Here is a 16,088-nt window from a genome sequence, read left to right as displayed (position 1 = left end):
TACTTACACCTGCAACTGAAAAAGAAATCAATCAATCAATCTTTGAGATTGCTGTTCTATAAAAGAGAAAGGTGAGAGAAAAAAACGTGTCTGGTCAAACAGTACATCACCCAGAATGTACGGCCCTTGATAGTCATTTAAAGACAAACCAAATATGACTTATTTGACTCTGAGGATTTTCTGGCCAGAAAGGTCCTGACTCGTGCATAAAGGAAACCCATTTCTAATGTGAAGAGTGATAGTGCAGATGGAAGATGACTAAACTCTTGAAATATTTAAGTCAGTCACATGGTGGAAATGACCTATTTATTTTCCATCTCTACACCTGCTGACATAATCCACTGGAGTCTGTAATATGAAGAGTCAGATGTAGGACACAACGGGGCAGTTTTCCAGGACCGAGATTAAGCTTAGTCCTAAACTAAAATGGCCCTTTAAACCAGATTAACAGAAATCTGCTTTCTGTCATGGTTTTAAATAGTCTTGTACTTAGTCTAGTCTAAAATTTAATGATTTCCCGAAGGAAGACTAGAGCTACTAAATTGAGGTTTAAATTAAACCTACCGGGGGGCAGGTTTAACTTCAGATTAACATTGTGTTTTTTAGTCTATATCAAAAGTATTTGCACCCTTTGTAAATATGATGAAAAAAGCCTATATATATATATCTGCACTGTTAATCATTTCGATTTTATATATATATATATATATATATATATATATATAAATAAATAAACGCATACAAAACCCTAAAAGTAAATTTGATTATGATTTTTTTGTTTGTTTTTTTAATACACACTGGCTAAATTCAATGCCACACTTTCATTTAATACTTTTGCAACCTTCTTTTGCCAAGGTAACCGCTCTTCTTCTATAATGGCTGATTAGTTTGGAAAACACCTAACAAGAGACCATTATTCTTTACACAATCTATCCAGATCATTCAGTCTCCCAGGTCCCATTGTAAGATTTCTAGTAGAGTTGGTAAGGTTTGATTTTTTTTATGTGTTTGCTAGAATCCATGATGCCATCTCTCTGAACAAAACGTTCGGGACCTCTATCAGAAAAATAGGCCAACAACATTAAATATACAGCAGTATACTTCACTGTACACATGGAGTAGGCTACTTTTTAATCCCTGTGTGGGGATAGCCTTGGTTCATTCCATGTTCGATAGGCAACTTCTGCCATGTTAATTCTGGTTTTAAATTAATCTAGTTTATTTGAGTTAGTTCATGAGTTATTCATCTGTATTTAATATGTGTTTCAGAAAGTGATTTATGAAGCCATTATTAGCTTAAGCCTATACTCCAGACTTAATTTATGTGTTGAGTTCTAATGCATAATTTAAATAAATAGGAAGCCACAGTCCTTACATGTTGATCTCTTAAGTGATTTTAGTACAAAGATGTAATTCCTATTATCCAGACTGCACAAATCTGGGCTGGTCTGTCGTTGTCTGCAGTGCCATCTGCTGGATCATGCTGGTTAGTTTAGAAAATAATGACGAGTTGGAAAAGCATTTAACTGCAGTCGTCTACCAACTGGTTTTATAATTTTACATTTTAATTATGTTCTTCAGAGAGTAACATCAGCTGTAAAATACTTTCAAATATAATTTATTCCTGTAATGCAAAGCTGAATTTTCAGCATCATTACTCCAGTCTTCAGTGTCATGATCCTTCAGAAATCATTTAGATATACTGATTTGCTATTAATATTAAAACAGTTTTGCCTGCTTTTTTCAGGATTCTTTGATGAATAAAAAGTTAAACAGAACAGCATTTGTTCAAAATAAAATAAAAAATTTGTAACAATATACACTACCTTTCAAAAGTCTGGGGTCAGTTATTTTTTATTTTATTTTTGAAAGAAATTAATGCTTTTATTCAGCAAGAATGTGTGCAATTGATATTTAAGAATTATACTGTTTGAAAAGATTTCTATTTTAAACAAATGCTGTTCTATTTAACTTTATTCATCAAAATGATCTTGGAAAAAAGTTTCACAGGTTCCAAACAAAGCAGCAAACCGTTTCCAATATTGATAATAAATCCTTATATAAGAGTGATTTCTGTAGGATCATGTGACACTGAAGAAGCCTAAAAAATCAGCTTTGCATTACAAATAAATTATATTTTAAAGTATATGTGACTCTGGACCACAAAACCAATGTTAAGTCGCTATATATTTATGCCAATGGCCAAAAATTCATAGACAACTTTTTTTTTTTTTTTTGCCAAAAATCATTAGGACATTAAGTAAATTTCATGTTCAATGAAGATATTTAGTACATTTCCTACCGTAAATATATACAAACTTAATTGACCCTTATGGTTTTATGGTCCAGGGTCACCATCATTTTAAATTGTAATATTATTTTACAATATTACTTTTTTTCTGTATTTTAGTAAAATTAATGCTGCAACGATGTACAGAAGAGACTTTGTTAAAACATAAAACAATCTTCCCAATCCCAAACTTTTTAACAGCTGTGTGTGTGTGTGTGTGTGTGTGTGTGTGTCATTTAATAAAAAAATAAAAATAAAACACTTTGTAGATGTCTTCATTTATCCATATAAAACATACACTTATTCATACACGTATTATTCAACTGATTTACATTGTCAGGAACATGAAATGTTAACTGTAAGGTAGCCAAACCAAAAAAAGTTTATAAAGTAAACATTACGTAACAGCCCTTAAATGTCATCAATCAATGTCACAAAAAACAGTACCTAAACGTGTACAAAAAAGACCAAATGAAATTAAAAATGTAAACACTAAGAGCTGTTAAATTTAGTGCACATACAAATAATGAACAAATCTGTAAACTCCTTGAACACCTTCGCTGGTTTTAAATGGAAGCGCTTTGTCGACTCTCTTGTGAAGTGAGTGGGTGGGCGTGGCTGAGTTAACGGACTATGCTCTCATTGGTTCAGCTCGTGTGCAGTGACGTGTCCGTGACCGTTGGCTACAGCGAGAACTGAGCAAGCGCTAAATTCAAAAATTTCAAACAGCTGAGGGGCGCGTGGCGTGACTGAGAGAGTGGAGAGACTTTGCTCCCTCAGCAGACAAATAAAGAGGAAAAACAAAGAGGTCTGTGCTTTGGTTTAAGTCGCGATGGACCCATTCACGGAGGTGAGTGCGCTTTGTGACATCTTATTTAATCGATAGTTAATTAAGGAGGTATTGAAATAAACTAGCGCTGGTCCACTGTGCACCAACTGCCATTATCTTTAGATAGCATTAAAGTTCTGGTTTCTGTTGTTACTAATTATCTTATTTTTTATTTACTTAAGTTAATTATCAGGTTATACAATATCGATTTGCAGTTTTTATTTAGATTTTAACGTTTGTGTAAAGCTAATTCTTCTGTACGTTACTTGCTCATAATCTATCTATATATAATCTATATATAACCGTTAGCAAAGCCAGAATTACTTTTAACCTTACGTTTACTAGATTTCAGCAGAATTTAAACAAACTGTTGCTTTATGTATTATATTATATGTATTTTGTTCTTTTTTTTATGACCATTATTGTTTTTGAGTCCAGTCGTACTTCCCTTTTTTAAAATTAACGTTAACGTTACATCTGTTATGTGTGTGTGTGTGTGTGTGTGTGTGTGTGATTTTATAATCTCTTTTGTCTGTTTTGTATTTCTGTATCTACGGTGCTTGACTGACTGTAAATATCATTAAAATATCGTTTTTAAACGTTTGTGTCTTAAAATGCAAAGTCGGCTCTTAATAAAGCCTTTACTTTCAGTCCTTATGATATTTGAATTTAACATATTTCTCCATGAAACGTTATATGTCATACTTTTGAATAGGAGGAGGGGGAGGGGAATAGCTGTCAGGGCTGCGCCCATAACTTGTCAAGTCACCTTTATTTATATAGCGCTTTTAACAATACAGATTGTGTCAAAGGAACTTCACAGTGTTATAGGAAAATAGTGTGTCAATAATGCAAAATGACAATAGCAAACACTCAATTTTCAGTCAAAGGCAGTTCATTATTGAATTAAATGATGTCGTCATCCAGCTCAGTTCAGTTTAAATATTATCTGTGCAATCAAGTCGAAGATATCGCTGGATATTAAGTATCCTAAGCAAGCCAGAGGCAACAGTGGCAAGGAACCAAAACTCCATCGGTGACAGAATGGAGAGAAAAAAAAAAACTTGGGCTGGTTGTATACAGGAAGCCTGGTTTGACTGTAGCCAATAGGATTCATCTCCTGGGGGTCACATGACAAAATTCCATGGACATGAACTCCTCACTAACTGAAATTTCCACTCATTCCCTGGGAGACAGCCAACCAACAGCCACACTGGAGGAATGTGTTTGGTCTTGCTCAGTAACAAGGCTGTTAATCATGAGTGTGAGATGTTCTGGGAGAATTAGCTACTGGTTTGTTCACACATGAGCTGTGCTGATAAATGGGGCCCATGCGTGCAAAAAGGAACTGAAATGTTGTGTTTTAAGAGATCTGTTTCTCTTTAGCACTGTCATATAGGCCTTAGTAATGTAATGAGCACTTTGCAATGCTAATATGTAATTTTGCTCGTTCAGAAACTGTTAGAGCGCACACGTGCTCGTAGAGAAAATCTGCAGAGGAAGATGGCGGAGAGACCAACGACAGCCAAATTGCCAATGGCTAAAAGGACCAGGGAGCCACTTACAGACACAAACAGTGTCATAAGTGAGCTGACCATTGAAAAAGGTTTGTTTTGTTGAAATGTTATTTTGTTGCATACCTGTTTTGACATATGAACATTAGATCTTCATTACTTCTATATCCTAAAAGTAAGTTTTTCTTCTTGTTTGGACAGCACTTCCCTCTTCCAAGCCATCCCCCTCAAAGCGTCGCTGTTCAGATGAAAATGCTCTCCTTTCTGAAGAAAACAAACAAACAGTGGTTCCGCATGTGACCGCCTCTGAGCCCATGACGGACAAGAAGCCACCCCTGGTGCCAAGCAGTGTTCGTCCTAGGCGCATGGAGCAAACGTCTGCTCATTGTCCATCAGAACCAGAGGTGCTGCCCACTCAACCTCTTTCAGACACTGAAAAGTTGATGCGCCCTCCTCAGTCTCCAGCAAAATGCACTGATAATCTAATGAAGCATGCCGCTCTAGATGGAGCCAAAGAGACACCGAAAGATGCACCAATCCCAGGAATCACCAGTATGAGATCTCGACTGCAGAGATTGGCTGAGCAAAGGCAGTACTGGGACTCTGAGGGTAGGCAGCTCCCAATCACATCCTGAATGCACAGAACTTAGTTACATTCATTATATTGACTTAAACGTGATAAGACCGATATATTGGTTCAGGATCATTTTTAAATGGTCTGTATTTGAGGTGACTGCATCAGACATTTGTGCCATTTAACAGAGGTTAACTGATATATCATCAGGGCTGATATCAGGCTTTTCTGTTCTGAAAAGGAATAATAGAAAGGGAAAAACTATACTTTTTTAAATATAACAGAAAATAAGCAAACTTATGAATGTGTTATTGTATATTGAATTATGTGATATCAAATGCATCAGCTCTATATTTCGGCCATTGGATACATTTCTCTCGAAGATATCATCATCATCCATTAAAAAAGCTGACAAAAATATAGACAATATGTGATCGGAGTGAATAATATGACTCTTGGGGTGATGAATAAGAATCAATGTATTAAACACAAAATTGTGCTTTCAGTGACCTCCGACGCAATCCCAGAGAGTGTAGTTTTATCTTCTCTGAAGTCTCACAAAGAGGATCTCCCTCCTGCTACTCCAACAAGCTCTGAGCTCCCTGTTGGAAGAAAGGGTAGACTGGCAAACCTTGCTGCCACAATTGGTTCCTGGGAAGATGACCTTGGACACCCGCCGACTCGCCGGGACAATGCACTATCACATCCTGCTCCACCAGTCAGTACTGTGAAGAGCAACATTTCCAAGCCAAGTCCTGCTGTGGAACGACCTCAGACTGCCCAACCAGCTCCACACAAGTCTGTTAACAGCGGTCAGCAGGTGAGTCACGTCTACAACCGATTCTGTTCTATCCTTTTTATAATGTAAGGTAGTATTGAGGGTTTACAGTAGTTTGATTGTCTTTAGTGGGGGGGGGGGGTCTTATGGTTTTTAAATATGCTCTTCAAATATTCTTTAAATATGTTTGTTCTTATAGCCAACAGTTTATTCTCCAGTCAAGTCAACCAGAGCGGTTCCACCTAGTCCTCAGAAGACCGAGTTTCCTCAGTCAAGACTGGCTCAAGCAAATCCCTCTCCTGTTTCCAGCCCACTGAAGATTTACTCCTCCACTCAGCCCTCCAGTCCACTTAAATCTCTGAATGCATCTGCCTCCAGTCCCCACAGAGGTTACGTCTCTCAGAGCCCCCTGAGGAACCAGGGCCCATCTAAGTTGAATTCTGAAGCAGCACTCAATTCAGGCCCTGCAAAACCAATTTTGACCCCTAAACCCTCTTCTACTGCTGATGTGACTGTCACACATCAGAGTTGTGAGAGATTTACCAAGGACACGACACTCTTACAGCAAAGAGACCTAGCTGGAACTACTGGTCAGTGGAGTTCTTCTGCTCATTTTTTTCTTCATTGAAGTTTACATCTGTGAATTTATTTATTTGCTTATGTTGATCTTTAGTAGGGGTTAAGTCATTTTTGGAGCGTTTTGGAGAAAAGTGCCAGGAGCGCAACCAGAATTCTCCCTCTACATTAGGAGGTCAAGGCCACACACCTGTGGCTACTCCCTCTGCCACCCCCAAGACCAGGCTGCTCCAGGAGAGGCTGGGGTGTGCCCAGTCCACCTCCACCACAGCTGTCCTTACTCAGAAGCAGAAACTGGCATGTATTCTTAACTAATTAAAGGGTATACTGTATTTGTTGAATTGCATATGAAACATCAGCACTAATGTTTTATTTATTTATCAATAGGAGCGAGAGGCAGAACTGGCACAAATTCGTAATCGATTTCAAAAAGGCAACATGTTGAGGAGCAACAATGATCTTAGTAAGGTCAAGAATGACCCTGAAAATCCTCAGGAAAGTGAACCATCAGTACTGAGTCAGACTTCTGTGCCAGTGTATGATAATGAACCTTCTGTGCTAGTGCCTGAAGTACTCAACAGCCCTTCTAAATACAGTGAAAAAGGTATTTTATTATAAAAACCATATAATATAGTTAAATGTGTTCTTCTAAAGCAGCATTCCACTCATATTTTTCTTTGTTCTGTTCAGTTATGTTTTATCAGCCATATCTGCCATATGCTGCCTTTTCTTGTCATTTTATTCACAGTAACATTATAGTGGTCCTTAAATTTATTGGAATATGCATAGTTAAATAGATTTCCATCTTTTAGAGAAGGAGTGTGCTCTTTCAAGCCCTGCAAAGGAAGTTGAATTTAAAGAAGAGATTCCTATTGTAAAAGAACAAGAGGAAGTGAAAGGTATGGGGAAAAACTATAGACTTTTGTTCAGTTGTACTATAGACTGCTTATTTTCTTCATATTTATGTGTTGTTTGCTTTAACAGTTTTAAATGTTTTGTTTAGCACTCTTTAGTGTCAAAAGACCAGACTAAAACCCTGTTCGGATGGGACTAGTTTTCTAAACTACGTTTGAGTTTCGATTCTTATCACCCGAGGTCTGTAATTTTTATGTACCAATTCGGATGGGACTAACATCTACGTGTTTATTACAGAGGTGGGAGGGTCCGTTTTGTACATTTGGGTGATTCCGAGATCACACCCTCTGAATTTGTGCATTGCATATAGTAATTTGGACTGATTACTATTAGTATAATTTGTTTTACTGCAAATATCATGGTTACGCTAGTAGCAAAACCATGTTAATGTGTGGTTACTTTAGTTTAACTGTGTTTTTTTTTTTTTTTATAAATGGTATATATGTAATAAAACAATTATGTAATTGAGTTTAGAAATGAGCATGAGTGATCTCACTTGACGCTGATATTACAATAACCAGTCTTAACAGTTTACATGATTTAGCTCTTGATTTTATTATAGTTATATTTTTTTTTCTTTGCTGGGAATCAAACGTATCAACCATGCGTGTGGTAAGAGCATCTACGGTAATTCATATTGGCCAAAACACACGGCCAAGGAAACGCGTTGTGAAAAAAAAATATATCACTGGCAATCAGACATTGGCATTCGAACGGGATTAGTTTTCTCAGAGGATCACTGAGTTTGCTGAAAAACAGTAGGTAATTTGCTCTGGAAATATCACAGAGGTTGTGTGAGAAAAACACAGACGTGGCAGATTCAGACGGGATTACAATCACTAAGTACATCTGTGAAACACCGATTTCTCTAAGGACCTCCTGTAAAACTAGTCCCGTCCCGGGCTTTATTAAATATTTTTTGCTGTATATGTTATTTAGCCTTTTTAAAATAATTGTTCATTATGCATCTTGTATATTGAATATCTATTGAGTAAAAGTGAATTATATTTTGTATTATCTCTTGAACATTATGATATTCACAATTGTTCTGAATTTTATTACCACCAAAATCATGATGGATTTATTTTGAAACTTTATATCACTAATTCCCATTACATGTTTTTGATAATGAACATTCTCATTGACATTGAAGAAGCAGATGAAGTGTGTGAGATTGAGAAGGACGTGGATGGTTCCGTTAACTCTGAGGTGATAAATGAGCTGTTTGATGAAGTCCTGGAGGAGAGCGATGAGAAAAGTGATGAGGAGGATGCGGAAGAAGATGCTCTGAATATCTCCTCCATGTCTCTCCTTGGTCCACTTGCAGAGACTGTAGCAGCTGTGGTCAAGAGCCCTGAAAGAAAGCCTATGGTGGGTCCTGAGGATGTAACTCTTAAGATAAACCGTGATAATGCCAAATAATCTGAAAACGGATGTTACATCTCACTTTCACTTTTTTTATTTTGGTCCAGTCATCGACTCCTTCCAGCTCATTTATTGCGAAGAGTTCAACCCCTGAGAGTGTATCCAGGCCCAGTAAGTTCCAAAAGACATGCATGTTACGAGCTGAATCGTCTGACAGCATCAGTGTCCTAGATGAGCAGCAAAACCAGAACCTTCCCTACAGGTGCGCATCTGATCATTGACTCTTTTTCAAGCAACATTCAAACTGATTTGAGTATGATTTGTATTTAATGTATGGTTGTTTGATTTCAGCATTGATGCCTACAGATCAACAAGGGTTAAGACTGAGCCAGAGAGACCTCGTGTTAAACAGGTGATCGTGAGGAAAGAGGATGTGTCTCAGAGAATGGAGACCAATGGGAGCCCCAGTCACATCAACATCAAGCAAAAAATTAAGGTTTGTTAAAAAAACTGTTTATTATTATTATTTTGGGCCCTGTCAATTAACCTGTTAACCCGCACCTGGATGTGTGCACACTGAACTCTCTTTGTTTGCAAGTGTCAATGTTTACGAATAGATTAAATGAAACATGACAAATTAATCTTGACAAACTATATATCATAATAAAGATCGAAGCCTCAAGCATCGACAGATCACTGTTTTTCAATGGAAAGTTAAGAAAGAATGTATTTGCTAAATTTGTGTAAGCAGTACACATCAAAACATAGTACATACCAGATTCGTCATAATATTGAGTCATAAACGCATCTACAGCTGTAAATCCTGGTTTAGTTAGAAAGGTAAGCGTCCACTAAACAACATCTCATGGAGCACGTTTAGTCCAACGAGGTAATAACATTGCAATATGGATGATAATTCCTTTGTTTACGTTTCAGTTCTTCAGGGACAGAATTGTTTGTATCCGTTACGGAATAACTCGTGCTCAGAAAACTGTGTCTTGGTAGTAAATAAACAGCATGGTTTTGTAGCCATTTTTTCTTCTTTTCTGTCAGTATGCATGTGCAGTCCCAAACATGAGTCAAGGGCTCTATGGGAACTAGACCTTCTAACAATAGCTGCAGTACCAAACAATTGGCAACTGGCTCTTTTACGTAGTTAGAAGGCGGGTCTTATTTTGCCCTGTTGCACATTAGTTTCTCCTATTCATAGTAAAATGAGTGAACAGTCTTTGATTTGAAGTGAGTTTTGTTACCACATTGTTCTCTCAGATGTTGACCAATGAGATGAACCTGCAGCAGACAGTGATCCATCAGGCTAGTCAGGCTCTCAACTGCTGCACAGATGAAGAACATGGGAAAGGATCTCAAGTGGAGGCTGAGGCTGAGAGACTGCTGCTTATTGCCAGTAAGGGATACTTTCCTTTTTGCACTACACGAATGAATATCAGAATTATTTCTTTAATTTGGAGTAATGATTACTTGTGTTCGAACCTCAGCCGAAAGGAGGGCTGCCCTGAAGGCTGATTTGGACCGGCTAAAAGCAGAGGGTCCAACAGCCCAGAAGAAAAGCACAAGCAGTGCTCAGGCAGATATGGGTTTACCTGCTTCTAAAGGGTCCATCTCACTGCTAGAGCTGCGACTCCCTCTGAAGGCTGACTTTATCTGTTCTTCTGCCAACAAGCCTGGTGAGAATGCTTCTGTATTTATATATAGATACTTCTTGTTTGGCACCTTCATGTCCGATCAGACACTTATGTCGTAATTTTGATTTAAGAATGTGGAAACCATTTCTTCTTTGTGATGATCCGTGCTGGAGCGGAGAACACAGTGGCGACTCCTCTAGCAAGCGCACGCACTGGTCTAAGTGGTGATGCTTTGACCTTCTCCACCAAATTCACTTTGTAAGTGTCACTTCCCATCAAGCCACTCATGACATCCCTATCACCTCAGTGTAGTGTTCATCATATTAATACGTTGCTTTACGTGCAGGTCTGATGTCTCTAATGACTTTGAGATCGATATTGAGGTCTACTGTTTGGTAAGTACAGCTTTTTAAGTTTTTCAATTGAAATGCATGCCTTTTGAATACAAATTAACCCTTTATCAAAGGGATTTAGTAAAAGTTTGTTTTTCTCTTAGGTTCAGAAACGGGAGCTGAACCCTGACAAGAGGAAAAAGCCCAGCAAGTCAAAGGTATGCTGTGTTTCAAAACATCCTTTGCTGGTGTGCAAGCAAGCAGTTGGTTAGATTTTAAGCAAGTGTCTTTAATGTGTAGTATTGTCAGTCTAAAAGTGCATGGTGATGGGTATTTTTATTAATTCCTTAACTAATAAGAACTTTTGTCTCAGTAGTTTTCAGCAGTGCTATGTTTGTATTGTTTTGTTCACTATATTTTAGTCTGAAATCAAATTTTATCTCCACAGGCTATAACACCAAAAAGGTTCCTTGCTATCTCTGTAAGTAGTCTGTTTGCTTAAATTTTAACACACACTACTGGTCAAAAGAGGGGAATTTTTTTTTTCTTTTTTCATAGTTTCATTCAGCAAGTATACATTAAATTGATCAAAGGTGAAATATGTAAAGTGACATTTTACAATGTTACACAAAGCTGTTCTGTTTTTTTTTTTTTAGTTTAATGAATCATAAAATAACTGTATTAGGGGTTCCACACAAATATAAAGCAGCACAGTTGTTTTCAGCACTGATTATAATAAGAAATGCTTCTTGAGTACCAAATCGGCATATTCGAATGATTTCTGAAGGTCTCAGAATCATTCCATACACCACTACAGTTACACTGTTATTATATAAAGACACCCTGTCTTTAAGTCCAGAGGAAAATGCTCAAAAGAAAATTGAAAAATGAACTCATGTTGTAAACACATTTATTTATCAATAATCAGTGAAAACTGTAGACTGCTGCAAAATTGTCAAATTCAGTTTTTAAGGCCAAATTCTTTCTTCCTCTGGGAAAAATTCCACACCCTGACTTTGATCTTGATTTAAGGTTTTATGAAAAACCTCTTGCATGATTTCTTATTTGTAATGTAATATTGTTGTACATGTAATACAGTACTTTGAAATTAATTTGTTATAAACATTATTATGTAAAGTTCTGGTACTTTTTTGTCCTCTCCATTTATCTATTATAGAAGAGCAACCTCCAAACACCTGGTGAGTATTAAAAGCATTTCAGTTCAACTAACATTTTCGATTTGTTGTTTGTTTGTTAACTTTATTTCTTCCTTTTCAGTTGTGGCCAGCCCTGGTGGTCCAAACGCAGTGCGCACCAGTAGTTTTGTACTTGTCGGAGCACACAGGCTAACTTTAGCCTCTATTGGGAAAAACAAATTCCCGCTTGAGAAGGTACTTTCCTGCTATATCTCTATATCATCATAACTGTTCCATAAATCAAACCACACTTACACCATCACCTGGCGAAACACACTAGATGTATAGAGGGTATGTACATGATGTCACAGAAACACTGTGGCAACATTACATGGTAATAATAAAAATTCTGACTGATACAATCACGATGTAGTTCTTAAATAGATTTACACTGCTGAACTCCGTATCGTCAGCAGATAAAACCTTTTACTAAATCTACTGAAACAACCAGAATATGCATTGGTGTTCTCGTCACTTTGATTTTGGCACAATACAAAAGCAGCATTACAGAAAGTCATAATGTTATTTGTGTAATGCCTTTAACAAGTTTTTGTCTGGGTGAAATGACAATATATAACAATGATGTAAGTGATCCCTCAGATGTAGATCCTAGCTGTGATGTATTTATAATGTTGTCTAGAAGATCAAGTGTGAAGGCTTTTGTATAGCTTTGCTTATTTCTTTGGCATCCAAATTGGGTATATATAAATCCTGTTCTTGGCCACATATCAGTGTCCAGTGTTTTTTTTTTTTTTTTGGTAAAATGTGGATCACTTTTGAGTCCAACTGCTAGAGGCAGCCAAGTTGCAGGGTTTTTTTTGCCACTTGCCGGATTGAGTGGGTGTGTTCTGTCATGAAAGTGACGTCAATACACACCCTCCGTTGCTTTCTAACATCAGAGAGAGGTTTAACCACAGCACTAGTGTTCACACCAGCTTGATACAGTTTTAACACTACTCGTTTTTCTTGCACAGTGCTGATGTTTGCTTATCCCAGACTCTTTCACATGCAGTCATTTCTCTCTTTTAGATCAAATATGAAGGGATTGAAAGAGAGCTGCTCATTGACATGTTTCACAAAAAGGTTTCTATATTTGCTCTGTGTTTAGTAACACGGGTTTTTGTGTGTCTGAGTATTTGGCTAACATGGCTTGGTGTCTTTTCGGTGATACTGTCACTTTAAGCCGCTTATTTACATTTTTGTGTGCACATCAATGCCTTTGGATTTGGGTGAATACTAGTTGTTTTTGTTACTCCTAGCACTTCTCTTGCATATGTCTATGTTCTAGCCCTTAATGTCCTGTTTTGCTACAGGTACCTTTCCTTTGTCCTTTGGAGGGGCATATATACCTGAAAATGAAGTGCGAGGTTGGATCACGGATAGAGGAACGAGGCTTCCTGGTGAGTCTTTAAACTGAAAGAATGTCTGCAGAAGTTTTTCTTATCCTTCTAGTAAAAATACAGGCATTGCTAGAAAAACGGATCTTTTTATACTAAGTGGTGCTAGTGAAGGTGTCTGTTATTTGCAGACTATGTTTGAGGATGTCAGTGGATTTGGATCTTGGCACAGGAGGTGGTGTGTCCTTTCAGGATACTGCATCTCTTTTTGGACTTACCCTGATGATGAAAAACGAAAGGTAGGCCTACTATAATTTTTTATTTTTGAGATGCACTTAATTAAAATGAACCGGTTATTCTTCTTCGCACAGAATCCAATTGGTCGCATTAACCTTGCCAACTGTACGAGTCGTAAAGTGGAGCCGGCAAACAGAGAGTTCTGTGCCCGGCCCAATACCTTTGAGCTCATCACAGTGAGACCACAGAGGGAGGATGACCGAGAGACCCTGGTCAGCCAGTGCAAGGACACGCTGTGTGTTACAAAGTAAGACCCTATTAACAATGCCAGTTCACGTGCTTTGATGGAGAAGGTCAAGTTCTAATCAGAACTTCCCTTTATAATGTGCAGGAACTGGTTAAGTGCCGACACTAAGGATGAAAGGAATCTGTGGATGCAGAAGCTGAACCAGATCTTGGTAGACCTGCGCATGTGGCAGCCAGATTCATGTTATAAACCCATGTAAGCCTGCTCTCATCGGGCACCAAGGGCTAAAGGTATCCTTGTCTGACTTTCACACTGACTGTGTTTAGGTCAGATTTGGAAGTGCAATATGGCATCATAGTTACACAGTGTTTACAGATGTATTTTACAAGATTTTTATAAATTTGACAAGTTTTTTTTTTTAAATCCATAAAGCCATAAATTAAGAGACATTTCAGTTACCCTTACAAGGGTTTTCAGGTATGGTTTTGATACTTTTCTCAGTGTAATTTAGCAAGGATTGCTTAATTTTTTTTTAGACTAATTTGACTAGTTTATTTGCTTTGTTAGACTGTCAATTATTGTATGTATATTTAAATTTCTTTTTGCCTGACTGCTGTATGCTGAGATGCTTGCTGTAGGCAAATTTCTAAGAATATTCATCCAGCAAGAAATAAGGCAATGTCCTGAATCTTTAAATGAACGAAACACTTAATGTCAGTACTTTGTGGTAAAAAAAAAAAAAAACTTTAAATTAAGTACTACCAGAACCCATTATCTGATTTTATATTTGTATATTTGCTGTTATAGGGATGACTAAACATTTTTGCTCATCTGTCATCAGGATTTGGAATTTTATCTAAGTTTTTCTGGGGGGATTTGGTTAGATTAGAGTTATTAAAGTTGAGAAATTTATATTTATATAAAATGCAAGTACACAAAGGGGAACTCACTTGGATAATGGAAGGAAATTGGCTTTTTTTTTTTCTTTAGGCATTTATGAGCAATGTTAGTCCTGTCCTTGGCTGAAAAACTGCAAACAATTTAAGAGTTAGATCTTTCCCATAACCAAAGCTCTTTTCAGCTCAGTTTCTGCAGTAACACTGATGAGTGATATGTGCCTTCAAAAGAGTACAAATGTAATTGATATTTGCCATAGAATCTAATTTCCTGTTTTTATTGAAAGAAAAATGGTACAAGACATGTTTTTTTTTCTTTGCTTGATCCAGATGACTTCACAATAATTGTGAGTTGGAATATGTATCATGCATATTCCCTATTTCTTAAGCTCTCTACATATATTTTTCTGTTTGCTTTGTAACTTTAAATGAACATTTTATAACATTTTAAATGATTCTTACTAAATTTAATTAATTTACCTATATCCAAATGTGTGTTTGAATAAGTGACACTTACAAAGTTTACATTTACACTAAATGTCATATTGTCTTTGTTTTTCGTAATGTATAATTTCTTAACCTTTTCATATTCAAAAATACCAAAATTCATACCAAAATTCAGCCCCATCACTGTAGTAATCTTAAGGCACTTTAGTGTTATGGCTGTTTTGTGTTATGGTATCTGAAACACTCCAAATATGGCTTCCATGTATCATGCAGAGCTGCGGTTTCAATAAAACCAGCTTTTGATAACATACTTGTCATCAGTTTCTTACCTTTTTATTTATTTTTTAACTGCCTCATATTTTGTGCTAGACTATATTTTTAGCTAGACTTGGATCCAGGAATAAAATGTATTATTGAATAGTGTTATTGTTGAAACTATTTAAAAAAAAAATTGTTCATTAAAGCTAAAATATAGCTATTAGATGAAGAACTTATAATTAGAAATGCCTTGTAGTACTTGACCATCTTGGAAGGTCTTGTCTCAGTCTCAGACTTTATATAACATGATACAATTAAACAATATTACAGGAGCAAGAGAGCTGTTTCATGAATATGAGCATGATTGAAAACAACGATTTTATACAAACATTCAACAAACAAGAAGTTACTATTAAGTGAATTGCATTTTAGACTCTTTTAAACATTTCTGAGCAACTCCAAGCTGTATTTTGTTGAAGAATAAATGATTCTGTCTCCCTCATTAAGTGATTTGCTGTTACTTAGCCTACTGGCAGTTTAGTGTGATATTTAAATGTATCATTTCATTTTTCCATCATATTTCCTTGCTCATTGTAATCGATGCAACATCTGATCCACCTCTGAAGTGCAAAGATTAATTTTGTTGTTAGTTTT

The 16,088-nt window shown here is 36.7% G+C and overlaps 1 protein-coding gene across 4 annotated transcripts; it reads left to right on the top strand.

Moving 5' to 3' along the window:
- The first annotated feature begins 2,994 nt into the window (after positions 1–2,994).
- Positions 2,995–15,482, top strand: LOC113091584 (anillin-like). Of its 4 annotated transcripts, none has more exons than XM_026257148.1 (24): positions 2,995–3,140; positions 4,575–4,725; positions 4,835–5,242; positions 5,714–6,027; positions 6,185–6,575; positions 6,662–6,858; positions 6,949–7,165; positions 7,374–7,460; positions 8,630–8,847; positions 8,949–9,103; positions 9,193–9,337; positions 10,111–10,246; positions 10,338–10,526; positions 10,616–10,742; positions 10,831–10,879; positions 10,981–11,034; positions 11,265–11,297; positions 11,994–12,015; positions 12,095–12,207; positions 13,042–13,095; positions 13,326–13,412; positions 13,541–13,648; positions 13,721–13,893; positions 13,978–15,482. In XM_026257148.1, the coding sequence occupies exons 1-24, from the start codon at positions 3,123–3,125 to the stop codon at positions 14,090–14,092; spliced, it is 3,561 nt and encodes a 1,186-aa protein (XP_026112933.1). In that variant the 5' UTR covers positions 2,995–3,122; the 3' UTR covers positions 14,093–15,482. The 4 variants fall into 4 exon arrangements, with proteins under 4 accessions (XP_026112933.1, XP_026112934.1, XP_026112932.1 ...); XM_026257149.1 differs by having other exon boundaries at positions 6,659–6,858; positions 8,633–8,847; XM_026257147.1 differs by having other exon boundaries at positions 6,659–6,858.
- Positions 15,483–16,088: the final 606 nt, after the last annotated feature.

Source organism: Carassius auratus, unplaced genomic scaffold, assembly GCF_003368295.1.
Source record: "Carassius auratus strain Wakin unplaced genomic scaffold, ASM336829v1 scaf_tig00214237, whole genome shotgun sequence".
Classification (NCBI taxonomy): Eukaryota; Metazoa; Chordata; class Actinopteri; order Cypriniformes; family Cyprinidae; genus Carassius; species Carassius auratus.
This window is presented reverse-complemented; position numbering and strand designations above follow the sequence as displayed.